This window comes from Hyperolius riggenbachi, chromosome 1, assembly GCF_040937935.1.
Source record: "Hyperolius riggenbachi isolate aHypRig1 chromosome 1, aHypRig1.pri, whole genome shotgun sequence".
In the NCBI taxonomy this organism is placed as follows: domain Eukaryota; kingdom Metazoa; phylum Chordata; class Amphibia; order Anura; family Hyperoliidae; genus Hyperolius; species Hyperolius riggenbachi.
Genome location: NC_090646.1, coordinates 191,142,749 through 191,161,552, shown reverse-complemented (window position 1 = coordinate 191,161,552; position 18,804 = coordinate 191,142,749). Strand labels below are relative to the sequence as shown.

The window sequence follows — 18,804 nt, the reverse complement described above, 5'->3', positions numbered from 1 at the left end:
ACATGCAAGTTCTGCTTCACAAACTCCAAGCTGGCAGGAAATCCAGAACATGTACATCTGATAATAATGTCCTCCATCTTAGTCACAGCCCATGTCACAACCTCTGTTCCACCTTTTTCTATAGTAATTCTGGCAACTTTGTTCTATCTAGTTCCAGTATCATGTTGGAGTGCCCCACCCACTGAAATTCCAACTGAAATCCCGTCAAGGCTGTTTAAAGCGGTATAGTCACCATAAAAATCAAATTTCAACAGCAACTGGTCTGAGTGTATTAAGTGATAAAGATGCTAAGCCTGCATTCAAAAGTTTTTAAAACTTTTTCTGCTGTTATGATTTGGAGTCATCACATACTTAAGGAACACTGGCCCTTTAGTAGTCGTGCCAAGAATTGCATGCTGGGGGTTCTTTTTATCTATAATCTATTCCTCCTCTTCACTTTATTTCCCTGCCAGCTTCTTATCTGAAACCTAATCCCCTACTCACTTGTGTTTACAAGCAAGGCTGAGGCGACTCAGCGATTGGAGGAGACAAGAAAAAAAGTAAAGGGCAGAAATGACATCACGAGTTAGCCTTAACTGACATGGCCCCCACCAGGAACAGAATTCTCGTAATTTACTATATAACATTAACTGAAATCAAAACGTGGACAGTTTAATACATGTTATGTAAGTAGATTAAGTATTTATCTACTTATGTTTTTTTCCCTGGCATAGTATGGCTGATCCTACTGCTTTAAACATGGGTTTCAGTTATAAGTTGGGATGGAAGTTCGCCACAGCATGGGTTCACCAGCAGTGAACTTCCATTCTCTCATGACCTCTGACCTGAAGTCACTGTGGTCAGTGGCAAACTCTTATTTTACATCTGAATTGAGGTCCTGCTGGGCATTATGAGTTGGAACTACCATCTGTAGTTCTAGCACTTTGCTCATGATAAATGTATTCCACCCTGCACTTTGCTCCTTTACACTGTTTATATTTACCTATGTCTACTACTTATCAAAATGATAGCTGTTTAGATTTGTTTTAATGTAGGCTTTAACTAAACTTTAAAACAAGCTGATCAGGTAATATCAGTTCATTTAATTAGGAGCAACATATTTTGAGTGCTTTCATTGGCAATGTGCTGTAATGTTTTATAGATGAGGTAAGAAAGTGAGGAAGAGAAGTAATTTAAACTTAGTAATGTTGCAAATTTTTTACATTGATGCTCCTATGATGATTTTTCTAATGCAAACTAGGAACAATACTAAAAAGGTTAGTCTACCAATACTGTATTAGGCTAAATGAAAAACCTCACCTTTCAGACCAATGTGAAGTCCACCTTGGTATCCATGTAAGAAGCCTAACTATGACCTAATGGCATTATACAGTGATGTGAAAAACTATTTGCCCCCTTCCTGATTTCTTATTCTTTTGCATGTTTGTCACACTTAAATGTTTCTGCTCATCAAAAACCGTTAACTATTAGTCAAAGATAACATAATTGAACACAAAATGCAGTTTTAAATGATGGTTTTTATTATTTAGTGAGAAAAAAATCTCAAAACCTACATGGCCCTGTGTGAAAAAGAAATTGCCCCCTTAAAATCTAAATTCTGCATCAATCTGCTTAAATATAAGTGTTATTAATTGGGGCTTCTTCCTGTGTTACCATTTGCCTACTTCATTTCATTAGTCACAATTTGCATATCTTTAGACTGGCCCTGCCCCTGTGTGGCTAGAGTCTAGTGTCTAGTATATTCAAAGCTGCAAGCAGTCTGCTTGTTAGCATCAATCTAGTCAGGGATATATTAGTAGATCATATAGTCAGCATGACCTTGGTCAGAAGGGTATTCATTTTAAGGGTACTTTAGACAAACCGAATTATACCAGAATTGAGCCAGAAGGGAACAGAAGTGAACTAGCACAGACCTCTGGGCTGTTGTTCATCTGCTGATTTTCTACACCCTGCATAGAAGTACCTTCAATACCATATTGAATATACACCAGCTAAATTTAAGCACTGCACACCGCTTACCAAGCTACTGATGGTTTCACCGTGCCTCACCAACCAATCTTCGCTAACTGCTCCACTGCTGAACTCCCTATCAGCTGATCCATCGCCGACCTCCAGACAAGCTACATCATTACCAACCAGACACCCCATCTACCAATCACACAGAGCTGGATTTTTTTTTTTTTTTTGCCATCATTGATGTTCTGCCAACTTCACTGCTGATCTCCTGTGGACTACTCCTTACCAGATTGATTACTGATGCAACTTTGCTGAACCCCTTCAGCCACATCATTGGTGACATTTATCTCATCTTGGTCTAACTGCTGTCCCCCTGTCTATGCTTCCACTCTCCACACCCCATCCTACCTTATCCCATCGGTACAAAATGTTCCCTCCTATTCACTCCCTTACCCCTCCACCATTTCCAAGCTATCTCCCTCCCCATCTCGCTCTCCCCCATCACCACATGCTCTACCTCCACCTCCTTCTACACCTTGTCCCCCTTCTGTTTCCCCGCACCCTCTCCCCTTTTGTCCTTAGACTCCCTTTTGGCCCTCAACCCCCATGCACCTCCCTTCCCTCCCCCCCAAACTCTACCCACACACCCCCTCGACATAACCTTATTTCTATCCATCCTACCCCTAGGCATTCGCTCCGTGTTTCCTGTGGCCTCTGGAATGCCAGGTCCACCCGCAATAAGCTGCTCTCTGGAACTCGCTCCCTCCAGCCACCGGACTCGCCCCCACCTTTAATACCTTCACACAAGCTCTCAAGACTCACCCTTTCATGCTTGCATACCCCCCTACACCAGCACCATAATATGTTCTGTAATGGCCCATACTCACGGGCGAGAAATGTGGCCTGTCGCCAGCACACGTGAGCGTGTGGGCGACAGGCCGGCGACAGCTTCTCGCCAGGTCCCTCCGCGTACACACGCGGAAGAGGGACCAGCGGCAAGGCGGAAGCTGTCGCTGACGTTCCTCCTCCCCCCGCCGGAAGCTCCATGTACCTACATGGAGGTTGCTGTCGCTAGTCCGCGTACTCACGCGGACTAGCGACAGTTGCGGCGGGGGGGGGGCAGCGGCGACTGTCGCCATGCGATTGAAAGTTTCAATCGCATGGCGACATGAGCGGCGGGCGACAGTTCGGGGTGCGCGCGTGTCCGACGGCCCATACTCACGGGCGACCTGTCGCCGCAACACGCGCGCGCCGCGTGTTGAGGCGTCAAAAGTCCCTCGTGAGTATGGGCCATTAGACACCCTCTCAACAGATACAACTATTGTCTCCACCCCCACCCTTTAGATTGTAAGCCTCTGGCAGGGCCATCTCCCTTAGTGTTTCCAGCTTGATTATGCAATCTTACTGACAATCACCCCTCTTGTGTACTAGAACAGTCTCCATTTTGACCTATGACACTGTATTATCAAATCATTTGCATGATCTTGTTTTGTTGTGAGTTTCCTGTATGTCCTACCTTGTATGTTAACCCTTTTATCTATTGTGCAGCGCTGCGTAATATGTTGGCGCTATATAAATACAATAAATAATAATAATAATAATAATAATAACCTAATAACTGGTTGGGCCACCCTTAGCAGCAATAACTGCAATCGAGCGTTTGCAATAACTTGCAACGAGTCTTTTACAGCGCTCTGGAGGAATTTTGGTCCACTCATCTTTGCAGAATTGTTCTAATTCAGCTTTATTTGAGTGTTTTCTAGCATGAACCGCCTTTTTAAGGTCATGCCACAACATCTCAATAGGATTCAGGTCAGAACTTTGACTAGGCCACTCCAAAGCCTTCATTTTGTTTTTCTTCAGCCATTCAGAGGTGGATTTGCTGGTGTGTTTTGGGTCATTGTCCTGCTGCAGCACCCAAGATCGCTTCAGTTGACGAACAGATGGCCGGACATTCTCCTTCAGGATTTTTTGGTAGACAGTAGAATTCATGGTTCCATCTATCACAGCAAGCCTTCCAGGTCCTGAAGCAGCAAAACAACCCCAGACCATCACACTACCACCACCATATTTTACTGTTGTTATGATGTTCTTTTGCTGAAATGCTGTTACTTCTATGCCAGATGTAACGGGACACGCACCTTCCAAAAAGTTCAACTTTTGTCTCGTCGGTCCACAAGGCATTTTCCCAAAAGCCTTGGCAATCATTGAGATGTGTTTTTTAGCAAAATTGAGACGAGCCTTAATGTTCTTTTTGCTTAAAAGTGGTTTGCGCCTTGGATATCTGCCATGCAGGCCGTATTTGCCCAGTCTCTTTCTTATGGTGGAGTCGTGAACACTGACCTTAATTGAGGCAAGTGAGGCCTGCAGTTCTTTAGATGTTGTCCTGGGGTCTTTTGTGGCCTCTCGGATGAGTTTTCTCTGCACTCTTGGGGTAATTTTGGTCGGCCGGCCACTCCTGGGAAGGTTCATCACTGTTCCATGTTTTTGCCATTTGTGGATAATGGCTCTCACTGTGGTTCGCTGGAGTCCCAAAGCTTTAGAAATGGCTTTATAACCTTTACCAGACTGATAGATCTCAATTACTTTTGTTCTCATTTGTTCTTGAATTTCTTTGGATCTTGGCATGATGTCTAGCATTTGAGGTGCTTTTGGTCTACTTCTCTGTGTCAGATAGCTCCTATTTAAGTGATTTCTTGATTGAAACAGGTGTGGCAGTAATCAGGCCTGCGGGGTGACTACAGAAATTTAACTCAGGTGTGATAAACCAGTTATTTTTTAACAAGGGGGGCAATCACTTTTTCACAAAGGGCCATGTAGATTTGGAGTTTTTTTTTCTCACTAAATAATAAAAACCATCATTTAAAACTGCATTTTGTGTTCAATTATGTTATATTTGACTAATAGTTAATGGTTTTTGACGAGCAGAAACATTTAAGTGTGACAAACATGCAAAAGAATAAGAAATCAGGAAGGGGCAAATAGTTTTTCACATCACTGTAACTGTTGAGGCTTGAATGCCTGAACTGAGGGATATGGAGGCTGCCATATTTTTAATTTTAAACAATAACTGTTGCCTGGCAGTCCTGCTGATCTCTATGGCCGCAGTAGTGTCTGAATCACACACCTGAAACCAGCATGCAGCTAATCCAGCGAGACTTCCAGGAACACCTGATCTGCATGCTTGTTCAGGGTCCATTGCTGAAAGTATTAAGGGGGCCATACATCTAGTGATTTTGCGGCTGATCGACCATCGGATTCAATATTTAAGATCAAATCAATTGTAAAACTGCTGCAGCAGGCATGTGTAATGTTTTTACTGATTTTCGGGCCAAAATTGGTCTAATGTATAGAATATAGGATAACGGAGGCGCCAACAGGATAAACACTAAGGGCTGGAACCCACAGGAGCGCTTTTGGCAGCGTTTTGGCAGCACTGCGATACGCTAGCAGTTTGCCAAAACGCTGGGCTAATGTTAATGGATGGGGCAACTTCCACAGGAGCGTTTGCGTTTCTCAGAAACGCAAACGCAGGACCTGCAGCATTTTGGGAGCGTTAGCGCTTCAATGTAAAGTTTTGAACCGCTAGCGGAAACGCTCAGCAAAACCTAAACTGAGCGGTTTTGCTAGCGTTTTGCGGTTCAGCACACTGTAACAAAATGAAAAATAATTCACAGGACCAATCAGGATAAAAACGCAAAACGCTACGCACCCGCTGGGCAAAAAAATACAATGTTGCAAAACATGACCAAAAACGCACATGAATCCGCTTGCAAACCGCTCAGACAAAACGCTAGCGGTTGCGTTTGGCGTTTGCTGATTTCAGTGGGTTCCAGGCCTTAAATAACTTAAAAACCCATCTTGGTAATAGAGGAGTTAGTGGTGGACTTCTTCAGAGGCGCTCAGCATTGATACTGGCAGATGCTGTTTACTCCTATCTGTTATTGCCTGATGAAGCTGGTTTGTACCCCACGAAACACGTTGCACTTTATTTGGCGTATCCAATAAAATTGTTTTGACTAAATATCCACAGTCGTATGTTCTGCTTGGAGTGGGTAAGTCCACCACTACCTCCTCTATTACCAAGATGGGTTTTTAAGTTCTTTTAGTGTTTTTTATCCTGTTGGCGCCTCTGTTATCCTATTACCTACATCAAGTCCACCCTTGGTGGAGGGTTGTACCCTTCCTTCTACAGAGAGCGTCTTATTAATCATGAGTGGGGTTAGGACAATCTCCCCACCTGCTTTGACAGTGGTTGCCTAATTGGTAACCCTGGATTGTGAGTATTAAATTAATATTTCTCTTCCAATTATACATTACCAGTACATACTACACCATATTGGGCTCTTGGTGTTAGCTCTCTTTCTCGTATCTATCAAGCAAGCTGGAGAATCTCAGGCCAACTTTGTCGATTGGGTGTGCAGCAGTAACATGGGATATCGGGATGAATGTGAAAGAACCCCTGGCCGCTGTGCCCTCAAACAATACTGTGCCTGTAAATTAAAATCTCTCACATGTCTGGCTGCCGTGATTCCAGCCGCTTCTTCTCTCTAACTCCTGCTCCCACATTACTGAAGTGACACATGCCATGTGCTAGGTGTGGCAGCCATGTGGGAGAGCACTTGAAGAGGGAGCATCTGGACATTTGAGATTGTGTGGGGGGGCATGCACATTAATATTTGGGTGAACTCGTTAGATCTATGGGCACCTTTAGAGGTAGAGGACTGGCAGGACAGCCAGGCACTGTGCATTATTTAAAAGGAAATAAAATTTGTCGGCCTCCATATCCCTCTCAGTTCAGGTGTCCTTTATTCATGCTGGGCAGCCATATTGGTTATTCATTTTTGTTCCTTGGGTTAACCTAAGGTGAGAAGTATACATAGACGGCCAAAAAAAAATCCCTTGTGATCTGCATATTGCGCGTGACCGGAAAAACATGGCTAGCGTAAAAAGGCACTTTCTTTGGGACTCCTTTTTCACTTCAGTGCCCTAGAACTAAATTACCGCAATTTAAAGAGCAACTGTTAGGCATAAAATACACAATACCATCTCTATTGCAGGCTGATCTATTAGTGGAAAGGATGCTAACCAGGCAATTCAAAAGATTAATATCATTCATTTTTTTTTTCCAGGCACATTTTCTCTCCCCATGCCCCCAGGCTCTAAGAGCGTACGCACGGCCACAGAAGAGAAGTGACCGGCATGCTGAATCAGCCTGATTGGCTAAAGCCTCTGTCACTCACTTCTCTCCTCTATTATTGGCCGCCTTGGTCTACCTTCTCTGTTGGTCCAGCCGCTGTTAGAGCGCAGGGAGGGGGCCAGAGGCCCTCTCCTGTCGCTGTCCTCTGCCCTCCTCCTCCAGTGGCATGTGCGTGACCCCCCCCCCCCCCCCGCCCTTCTGCCGCAGCTGCTTTCTCTCTTATCCGCACTGATCAATGGGGAAGGATAAAGGTGGCGCACACACTCACAGAATAATGGTTCCACGCGCTAAAGTATCCTTCTATACTCTCTGCACTACCGCCGGCGGTAGGGCAAAGAATAGATGGGAACGGCAGCGCTTGGATCCATTAGTAGGTGAGTCTGTGGCTGCTGAATTTATTCCTCCCCGCTGTGCACAGTATCGGGGGAGGGGAGGATATAGTCAGAGGAGGACACAAGATGGCCCCTGCCATCCACAGCACTGCTCATATTTTACTGCAGGAGATTGACAGGAAGCAAAATGTGGACACTATAATACAACTCTTATGTAAGTGGTGCAAGTATTTATCCACTTACATATGTATTTTTTTTTGGGGGGGGGGGGGGGGGGGGTCATTTTATACCTAATAGTTGTTCTTTAAAATGATTGCTTCTACCAGAGGTTTATCAGTTTTTATGTTCTTACAGACAACCTTTTTGATTAGAAATACAGCTATAATCCTGTGTCGTGGTCTTTTACAGATGTTCAAGCCGTGGCTTATGAAGAGCCAAAACACTGGTGTTCTATTGTCTATTATGAGCTGAACAATCGAGTAGGCGAGGCATTCCATGCCTCCTCCACAAGTGTGCTGGTGGATGGCTTCACCGATCCTTCTAACAACAGAAACAGATTTTGCCTTGGGCTCTTGTCCAATGTCAACCGCAACTCTACTATTGAGAACACAAGGCGGCATATCGGGAAAGGTAAATCTACCAAAGATGTTGTTGCAACTGTTATCACTCATAAACTTGTGTGGTAATCTTTCAGCGCATGGGGCTACTGAGTAAAACTATTTTTTCCTTTCACAAACCGGCTGTTTTTACTGTTCTATTTAGTTTTTGTACCAGTCTGCATAAAAAACCCAGAAGTCAGATAGCTTATGTATTATCATGTGAGGGGTGGGTTTGTTTGTGGGACGTGTTGACAACCTTGAACTTATAGCCATTTCACGTAACAAGCCTGCATAGTCGGTTACAGATGCAGGAAGGCCTCTGATTGTAACCTCTGATGCCGGCGTATCCCAGGAAACAGCTGTAAGGTAGGGGAGCATATCCCATCTGGCAGAGTCTTGTGTACTCGATGCCAATAAATACCTTGGTCTTATCCTTTACCTGTTACTTGATTTTATTTGATGCAATCTGAGATTTTCTGGCAGATTTACCATCCGATCTATTATTTCCAACATGCCCGATTTGATTTCCGATTGGTTTTTCGTTCTTCTATGGAAAACAGATCGGAAATCTGATCGGACATCCTGGAAATAATCGATCTGGCAGTAAATCTGCCAGAAAATATCATTTTGTGTGCCTAGTATAAGGTTACGGCAAACGCATACTTGGGAGTTATGTCCAGGGCTGTGGAGTTGGTACAAAAATCTTCCGACTCCTCAGTTTATTAAACCACGACTCCAACTCCGGGTACCCAAAATGGCTCAGACTCCGACTTCTTAGTCTAATACTTAACAGGGCTTTGGATTTTGTACAAAAATCGCCCGACTCCCGACTCCGACTCCTCAGTTTATGAAATCCACAACTCAGACTCCAACTCCGGGTGCCCAAAATTGCCCCGACTCTCCGACTCCACAGCCCTGGTTATGTCCTGCCTTATGTGAAAGAAACTCTTCACTCTCCCAAGGCAATATAATCTATTTCCTGGAGCATAGTACCATAGAATGCTTTTGTACTTATACTTTTGGGTGTTAGTTTATAGAAAACAGTTTGTTCCCACATGGAATAAAAAGATAAATTGCAGATTATGGTAAGGTTTGCTGCCAGAAATTCAGGTTTACATCTTGTGCCATTGTCATGGCTTTGGCTAGTATGAGTAAATTTCGAATGGGTGGCTGAAAGCATTACAAGCAGTATTTGTGTGTCAAGATTTTATGACCATTGGCTTCTGATTTTAATTTTACTTGTCATTTGAAAAAAATGTTGCTATTGGCCTACAACATATGCAGAGCGATTTTCTCCCTTAGAAGCGCATGCCTATGTCACATGCTGGTAATTAGTTGCATGGTAGAATGAGCTACAAAAAAGTGTCCATAAATGCCAGACCCTGGATTTCATCACCTCTAGAGTTGGGGCTGTCTTGATTGGATGTGGCTGTGCTTTCCAAGGGGCAGCATGACAGAAGGCTCTGGCTCAGTTTTGAGGTGGGCTTTGCAGGAGACTGTTATTTGAACCTGTTAGAGGCTGTGGTAGTGTGTTGCAGTTGCAACAAACCCTTCTGGCATCCAGAGCCTAAATTGCATAGGGTTTTGAATGTTAGGGCAAAGAGGTGTGGTTGGTAACATCTTAGTGGCAGACAGTATGTACTGATTGCAGGCAGTGAGTGTCCTTAATTGTATGAGCTGAATGAAGGATTTCATTACCTAGATTACGCCCACAATTGATTGCAATCAATTTTATGCATATTGGAGAATCAATCCCCTTTTCTTCTGATCACAATATTGACTGTGGAACTCAAAGTTTTGCATAAGATTTGGGATTCGCTTCATCCTTTTTTAGTTAATTTTCCGAGATCTGGAGAATTTTTTGAATGTGGATGGTATGAATGAGTGTGTATAATGCATAATTAGTAAGGGTGATTATATGAATTTTATACTGTTTTATTGTCATTTTATGGAAGAAAGTATATTTAGAATAAAAGAAAATAGCATATATTAGCGCATTTTCCTTGATTCATAATTTTCTGTTATTTGAACCTGTTAGAGGCTGTGGTAGTGTGTTGCAGTTGCAACAAACCCTTCTGGCATCCAGAGCCTAAATTGCATAGGGTTTTGAATGTTAGGGCAAAGAGGTGTGGTTGGTAACAGCTTAGTGGCAGACAGTATGTACTGATTGCAGGCAGTGAGTGTCCTTAATTGTATGGCCTGAATGAAGGGGATTTCATTACTCTAGCTATGATGTGGTTATCTTCTAACTAGGGTTGAATACAGCAGGTGTATTCAAACTTTTTAGACAGTCATATAGGTGTTTCTGAGATTGCCAGAGGGCCAAAAGAGCAAAATTAAACTAACTTTTTAGCAATTACCCCTTTGTCAGAAGTTCAGATCTTTGAGACATTGCTGCTGGCATTGTGCTAATCTGTTGCTACTGCTAGCTAGTACAGTGGCCACTGATAACCAATTGCTGCTGAAGGCACAATGGTGGATGTTACAGTTGTTGACATAGTGAAAGCAGCTAACCAGTGGCTGTCACTGCTGGAACAGTTGATGTTACAATTTCTGGCACAGTGGAGGCTGCTAATCCGTGGCTTTTAGTGTTGTTGTCACAGCGGCGGATGCTGCTGTAACAGTGGCGGCTGCTGCTAGCACATTGGTGACTGCCTCCTCCTTCCTCCACCATGTCTGAAGTTCTGCTACACACACACACACACACACACACACACACACACACACACACACACACACACACACACACACACACACACACACACACACACACACACACACACACACACACACACACACACACACACACACACACACACACACACACACACACACACACACACACACACACACACACACACACACACACACACACACACACACACACTCTTCCTCCACCTCACCATGCTACGGGAACACAGGCCTCAACAGTTGTAATGGTAAAAAGTAAGACTATTGATACTACTGCAAAATGGAGCATCGGAGAGACTTTTTTATTCATACAATGCAGTTGTCACCATATGCAGCAGACATACTGGCAAATATGGATGGTTGGTGCAGAGATAAAGCCTGTCTTATTATGCCAGTAGGTATATGCTGCATATGTTATAGACACCTGCATTGTATGAATAAAAGGACTGCTGTTGCTTCATTTTGCTGTAGTGCCAAGATTCTGTTAGAGAACCCAAGGTGGGGTTCTCGCAACGAAATCCCCATACAGAGGCTGGGTCTGCCTATAGAGCTCAGCCTCTGTTGCTCCTCAGATTCCCCCTAAGCCCACATGCGCTCTGCGAGACCCCATAAATCACAGCCGCGCTGTCGACACGCAGCGTGTCGCAGCGGGCTGTGTTTACCTCTCTAATGCCAGTCTTGCCGCCTCCTGCATCGTTACGGTCCCCTCCCACGTCCCTTCCCTCCCCTGCTGATTGGAGGGAAGGGACGTTGGCGGGGACCGGAGCGATGCAGGGGGCGAGGGGAGCGGCAGATTGACATTACAAAGGTAAACACAGCCGCACAGCGCGGCTGTGATTTATGGAGTCTCGCTGAGCGCAGGGGGGGGGGGGGGGGGGGGCTTAGGGGGAATCTGAGTAGCAACAGAGGCTGGGCTCTGTAGGCAGACCCAGCCTCTGTATGGGGATTTCGTTGCGAGAACCCCGCCTCGGGTTCTCTTTTATTTTAGCCATATTCAAACCACCCTTTCCTGTATCAGAGCACACTGCAAGGAGTATGTAGTCACTCACATCCACCAACGCTTTCTTTTATTGGTTATAATGATGCTTCTGGCGAGCCACATCACTTGGTCTCCAAGAAGTTGTTGCTCTCCTGCTCTGCCTCTCCTGTAGTGTTCGCTATATAGTGGCACCCAAAGCGCTTTTTAGTTTTTAATTTCTTGTGCTGCACAAACCACTGAAAAGTAATAGTGCCTTAATGACTCCCATGTACAATTAACAAGCTGACACATCATTGTATTCCAGTGGTTATGGAGGTGTGGTTACTTACAGGGACAGCAAAAGATGATTTTCATATTCAGCAGTAATGCATCGTGGGAGACATCATATGCTCACTCCTACATGAATTATTACAAATACCTTCTGTTTTAAGAAGGCAAACTTTTATTTTACCAGAATTGGAGACCGTGTTTTAACCCTTTTCTCTCTGAATGCTTTTTTTAAAGTCAGTAGTTTCTGCTCAGAAAGAGGCTTATCGCTCCCAAAATGCTACACACAGGACTTTTTGCTGTCACAACGCGATTGCAGCACTGCAGTGTGAATGCGGCATATGAAGATATTGCACCAGCGATTTGCCAGTCATTTGGCATATAGTTCCCCAATCTATGGGTACACCAGCGTCGTTCCAGGATGAGAATTGCCGTTCGATCGCTCACCAAACACGCAGTGCTTTTACAATCCCAACACAATCTAAACTGCAGTGTAAATGCTCCCATAGGGAGACTCTGCACTATTGATTTGCTGATCGCTGGTGATTGGCAATCTTAGCGCAATCGTCCCCCAATGTGAATCCGCCTCTTACAGGTAAAGAGGGTTTTTTTTTTTCTTATTACTACACATTCTGTGATCACTTCTGTGATCACTTTCCATTCGAGCACCGCCACGTTGAGCAAGCACAACCTCCCCACTTGAGCGTCCTCTTTCTTGCTGCTCTTTTGCACGCTATCCTTTCAATTTCCATGTTCACAGCCAGTCACAGACTCGCTGTCTATTGGCGATCACACACTTCCGGTTTTAAGCCAATCAATTACTTTGTGTGAGTGGGGTCTCAAGTCATTTGGGAACAGTATTTTGCCCAAATGGTCCTCTTGGGACATACGAGCCAGCAAACTGCCATAATAGGTCTGTTCCACACCATGTGAATAGCTATAGGAACTCAAAAATTTTGAGGTCCCGAGCTGTGGGACAGTTGAGGAAAGGGTTAATGATCCTGACAAGTGGGCTTAGGCATTGCAGTTCAGACCATGAGATGTTATAGGACCACTGTCACGAAAATCTTACATCTTAGTAAGTTTCTTCCAGCGTAAAATGAGCCATAAATTACTTCTACGTTGCTGTCACTTACAGTGAGTAGTAGAAATCTGACAGAACCGACAAGTTTTGTACTAGCCCGTCTCTTTATGGGGGATTCTCAGGGTTTTCTCTATTTTCAAAAGCACTTGATTGAATGGCAGTTGCTCCGTCCAACTACCAAAAAAATAGGCAGCAAGCATGGAGACTGGCCCGCATCTTTTTATACATCTTTTTCAAGGAGTGTCTTTATAGAGAATAAAGGCCATGCTGAGAATCCCCTATAGAGATGGACTAGCCCAAATCATGTCAGTAATGTCGATTACCTACTGTAAGTGACAGCAACATAGGAGAAAAGTAATTTGTGGCTCATTTTGCTTTGGAAGAATCATGCTACTTTGTATGTGTTTACATGAAATTTTAAATTTTAATATTTTCAAGACAGTGGTCCTTTAAAGGGAATGTCCAAGCAAAATAAAAAAATGAGTTTCACTTACCTGGGGCTTCTACCAGCGCCATGCAGCCAGCCTGTGCCCTCATAGTCACTCACTGCTGCTCCAGTCCCCCGCTGGCAGCTTGCCGACCTCGGAGGTCGGCGGGACGCATTGCGTACATTTTTACGCATTCCCGCTAGTGCAGGAACATCAACACATACATTTTTTACGCATTACTGGTTCAATGCGTAAAAATTTACGCGTTGAACCAGTAACGCGTAAAAATGTATGTGTTGATGTTCCTGCACTAGCGGGAATGCGTAAAAATGTACGCAATGCGTCCCGCCGACCTCCGAGGTCGGCAAGCTGCCAGCGGGGGACTGGAGCAGCAGTGAGTGACTATGAGGGCACAGGCTGGCTGCATGGCGCTGGTAGAAGCCCCAGGTAAGTGAAACTCATTTTTTTATTTTGCTTGAACCTTCCCTTTAAGCTGTTTTGCAATTGTAGCTGGTTGTGTGCTAGATGGAACAGAGGCATATACACGCAAAGGGTTTCAACAGGAATCTGATGTTTCATATTGCATCGCTGTCTAAAGGTTGTCCATTGTTGACATGTTCTTCCTCTTTTAGGTGTCCACTTGTACTATGTTGGGGGTGAAGTTTATGCAGAATGCTTGAGCGATAGCAGCATCTTTGTTCAGAGTCGAAACTGTAATTACCATCATGGCTTTCACCCTACAACCGTATGTAAAATCCCCAGTGGATGCAGTTTGAAGATCTTCAACAACCAGGAGTTTGCTCAGCTTTTGGCTCAGTCCGTAAACCATGGATTTGAGACAGTCTATGAATTAACAAAGATGTGCACTATCCGGATGAGCTTTGTTAAGGTAATTTTGCATCATGAAAGTTTTGTGCATCAAGTCATGTTTTTAAACCTCTTTCCATGCATAATATGTATAAGCTTACTTGTGCCCTTTGTCCTTGAATAGATTATTCCCCACCAGTGGTCTGGCCACCACTCTTACCTCTCTAGTGCAGAGTGAACTTGCTTAAAAGGGGAGGACAGTACAGAGACCTTTCCCCTTATTCCAGCCTTGGGGTTCCCTCCATTAAGAAGCCACTGTCCCTATGTCTTCTGTAGTGATGGTAATGAAAGCCCAGAACAAAGTTAAAGGGAGGGGGGAGTGGAGTCTAGTAACTTGTGTCCTTGGTTACAGTTGCTGTGGATGTTCGATGTTACGTGGTGGCGATAAAGTTCCCCATCAGGTCCTCTAGGTGGGCATGTGGTCTGCTTTATGGGAAGAGTTTTTTGTCACATGATGTTTAACCACTTGGCCACTGAGTTTTTACACCTTTAGGACCAGAGCAATTTTCACCTGTCAGCCCTCCTTCCATTCTTTTGCCGATAACTTAATCACTACTAATCACAACTATATGATCTATATCTTGTTGCCACCAATTAGGCTTTCTTTGGGAGGTACATTATGCGAAGAATTATTTTATTCTAAACGCATTTTAATTGGAACTAAAAAAATTCATTTTCTGTTTTTGGCCATTATAGTGTTAAAATAAAACATTCTACTGTGGATAAAAGCCACACATATTATTTGTCCCGGTTATTGCAACGTTGAAAAAAGTGCAATTTTTCAGTTTTGCATCAATCACTAATTACAAGCCCGTAAATTAAAAAATTAACAGTAATATACCCTCTTGACATAAATATTACAAAAGTTCAGTCCCTAAGATAACTATGTATTTTTTATGTACATTTTTTTCCCCCTTATACACACACGAAAAGTTTGGGTACTGTGGGAAGGGAAATGGGTAATTATAAAAGTCATTGTTGGTATTTTTAGTAAATATGTGGATTTTGGTGTAATTTACTATTTGGCCACAAGATGTCGTCAGTCATTTCCGTTTCACCTACATAAGTACATGAATCGGAAGTAATGCCTAGCACTGTAACAGGAAGATGCAATGAATACAGGCATCTCAGACGCCGGCGTTCATTGAATCTGGGACTTAGATAAATGAATGGGAACTGCGTTCCCATTCATTCATCTCTCCACTAACGGGCAATGACGGGAGCGTCCACCCGCAGCTGAGGACTTATATTCACGGCCCTGGTACTTCAAGTGAAGTTTTGCTGGGCCGTGAATATACTGCACAAGATGCAGTAAGTAGTTAAAGGGGGTGAGAGAGCTTGTAGCTTGATGAAGAAGGTTGTACTTAAAAACCGCGGGCTGTCACCGATACCAAGCCCACCGCTCGCATGTAATTTCAATTGCATGTTTTCGCATTTAAAGAGCCATCATCTTACGCACTGCTGCTGATGGTTCTTTTTTTTTATTTTTTCTCAGTGCATAGTATACTCTCCTTCACATTTATTGGTAAAATGCACAAGATTATTTTTAAATTCCTGTAGATGTGAATTGCATTTTGTGTATATGCTCCCATAAACTTTTGTTTACCTTGATTTTCAGGGGTGGGGTGCAGAGTATCACCGCCAGGATGTTACTAGCACTCCCTGCTGGATTGAGATTCACCTGCATGGCCCTCTTCAGTGGCTGGATAAAGTACTTACTCAGATGGGTTCTCCCCATAACCCAATCTCTTCTGTCTCCTAATGGGAATTGGACATTTCTGGATGCTATGGAGCTGTGCATGTACTTGAAGGACGTATGCATCAGACACACGTACTGGCAAAGGAGGGGACATGTTTCATTTTTCTTTTTATATAAATATACAGTTTGGGAGCCTCTAATACTTGATGTTTATAACCAACTCAACATGAAAGGGGAAGAGGGTCCCTTCTACAAGATGTGGCTAAATCATCACAGCAGCTAATGCTATTTTTCTTTTTTTTTATATATGGTTAACAGTCTAGCATTGTAATTTAAACCATGCTGTGTAAAGTATTAATTAAAGCAGATTTCTTCCTGGCTGTATAATAGATGACATTTAGTACAAACTTTGCTGTTCTAGTTTGGTGACATTCTCGGCACTTGATACTTCCACACTGAATAATAACTATTGGATTGAGGCTGTATTAAAAAGAGAAAATAGTAGTAGCTTTACATAAAAGACTAATTTGTCACCTAAATGTGTGCTGGACGTATTGCCATCAGGATGTTAGGAGGTGCTCCTTGCCATTTGTACAGTGTTTTTATATATAATTCCCGACACCCCCCCCCCCAACCTCAACCTCTTTTACTAAGCCTAAAGAATAGATAGGATGGACTAAGTGAGTTCTAATGGTTTCTTGAGGTTCAGTAGGTTCAAAATGTGAGCTCAGCTTTGAAGGCCTTTTATGGCTATGTACGGTATGTTATTCAACTCTGTTGGTTTGTTATAGAGCTTTATGCAATCATTTGAGTACCACAGCAGTAAATGACTGAATGAAGTGTAAGTATATTTCTTTGGGCGATAGGCTGCCTTGGCACCAGTCATCTTGTTCATAATGGCTAATATGCGTCACTGTCTTCTTGAGGGGTTTGCAGTCTTAAGACCCTCGTCCTACAATCGAAACACTACTGCGGTGTCCTCTTAAATCTCTGCTTTAACTGCTACTATAGGGAAAAAAACAATGGCTACAAAAATACTAAGTATTGCACCTCCTTTATAACCGCCTGAAAAAAAAAACTTCTGCTAAGCTTACAGATTGGATAAAATGGAGATTTAAACTAGAATCCAAGGTTTACTCACTTGCAGACTTATTTTTTCCCTTTTTTATGATGTTACTTTTTGTACTATTTTTTTGTTTTTCTTTTATATTCACAGTTAAGCTGTAGTACTTCTTGAAAGTACTTTTATTCCAAATCTAGTGGATGGTGTTTACTAGAAGTTTAAATAAACTGTTATTATTGCTTACCTGTATGAAACTTGTGGCTTTCTTTGATCCTGGACACTTGAGCACACCTGACTGGGTACAGACGGTTTTCGGAGAAACTGTTAAACCTCACTGCAGTCTTCAGTCACTATCTCGGGTACTGTACCACAGATATATGTTCTCTGGTTTACTTCATGGGTCTCCAGTCACAGAACAGTATTGCCGGTCTGGCTCCAATAGTCTGTTAGGCCTGGGACCCACTAGCAGTGCTTTTCTAGGTGCTTGTGATTTGTAAATTGTTTGCCAATGTAATGCTATAGGGATTTTAAAAAAAAAATCACTTCCCTTCAAGTGGGATCATACCCATATAATTATATTAGCAAGAACTTTTCAAATCACAAGGACTCAAAAAGCTTAGAAAAGCACTGCTAGTGGGTTCCAGGCTCTAGTCCCCACAACAAGTGTTCAGTGCTGTAGATGGTGATGGCGCATGCGCTGTCTTTGTCTGTGGAGCACCCACTAATGTTCAGACATTGGACGTGTCATAATAGCATGACCTATCCATTTTCCGTTCAATGTCTGTAAAAATCCTGTCTGTCGAAACAGCAGACCGGATAGACATGTGGGCTCAATTCTGACATGGGGCCCCTCCTTCACTGTGCTCTGTTCCATAAATTGGAATGCTTAAAGAGACACTGAAGCGAGACTAAATCTCGCTTCAGGTCTTATATATAGCAGGGGCACGTGTGCCCCTGCTAAAACGCCACTATCCCGCGGCTTAACGGCGGTCCCTTCACCCCCAACCCACCCCCCGCAAAAGTTGGTCGGAAAATGGTCGCTCGTATTCTTCTTCCTGGAGGCAGGGCTAACGGCTGCAGCCCTGCCTCCAGTCGCGTCTATCAGACGCGCATCGCCGCCTCTCCCCCGCCCCTCTCAGTGAAGGAAGACAGAGGGGCGGGGTAGAGGCGGAGATACGCGTCTGACAGACGCGCATGGGGCAGGGCTGCGGCGGTTAGCCCTGCCCCAACCAGGAAGCGCTCCCCCGCTGCACGGAGGGGGTTTGGGGGGACAGGGACCCCCGTTAAGCCGCGCTATAGCGGCGTTTTAGCAGGGGCACGCATGCCCCTACTAGCTATGAGGTCTGAAGCGAGATCTATTCTCACTTCAGACTCTTTAAGTGTAAACCAAGCATTTTTATTATATATATTCACCAAATTGCTTTACAAGCTTTAATGCTTTTGTAAAGCCTTGAATTTGCTAAGTCTAAGCAAAGAGCTGCGAGATGTTTAGATCTCCTATCTAAACTGTTTTCTTCCCTCCTTTATCTCCTGTTTCTTTGTCCTCTGAGCTTGTTTGCCTCCTTGCTTTCTCTTCCACAGCAGTAAAGCTAGACATACATCTAGCGATGATGGGCAGATTTGGCCAAGAGACAAATCT

The 18,804-nt window shown here is 43.7% G+C and overlaps 1 protein-coding gene across 1 annotated transcript in view; it reads left to right on the top strand.

Annotated features, from left to right (window-relative positions):
* The window catches only part of SMAD1 (SMAD family member 1), a 101,364-nt gene extending 83,956 nt beyond the window's left edge, over window positions 1-17,408 (top strand). Inside the window, exons 5-7 of the mRNA XM_068279332.1 lie at window positions 7,897-8,118; window positions 14,169-14,425; window positions 16,022-17,408. Coding sequence (XP_068135433.1) covers window positions 7,897-8,118; window positions 14,169-14,425; window positions 16,022-16,165 — 623 coding nt within the window. The 3' untranslated portion in view covers window positions 16,166-17,408. The remainder of the gene's footprint in view (window positions 1-7,896; window positions 8,119-14,168; window positions 14,426-16,021) is intronic.
* The last annotated feature ends 1,396 nt before the right edge of the window (window positions 17,409-18,804 follow it).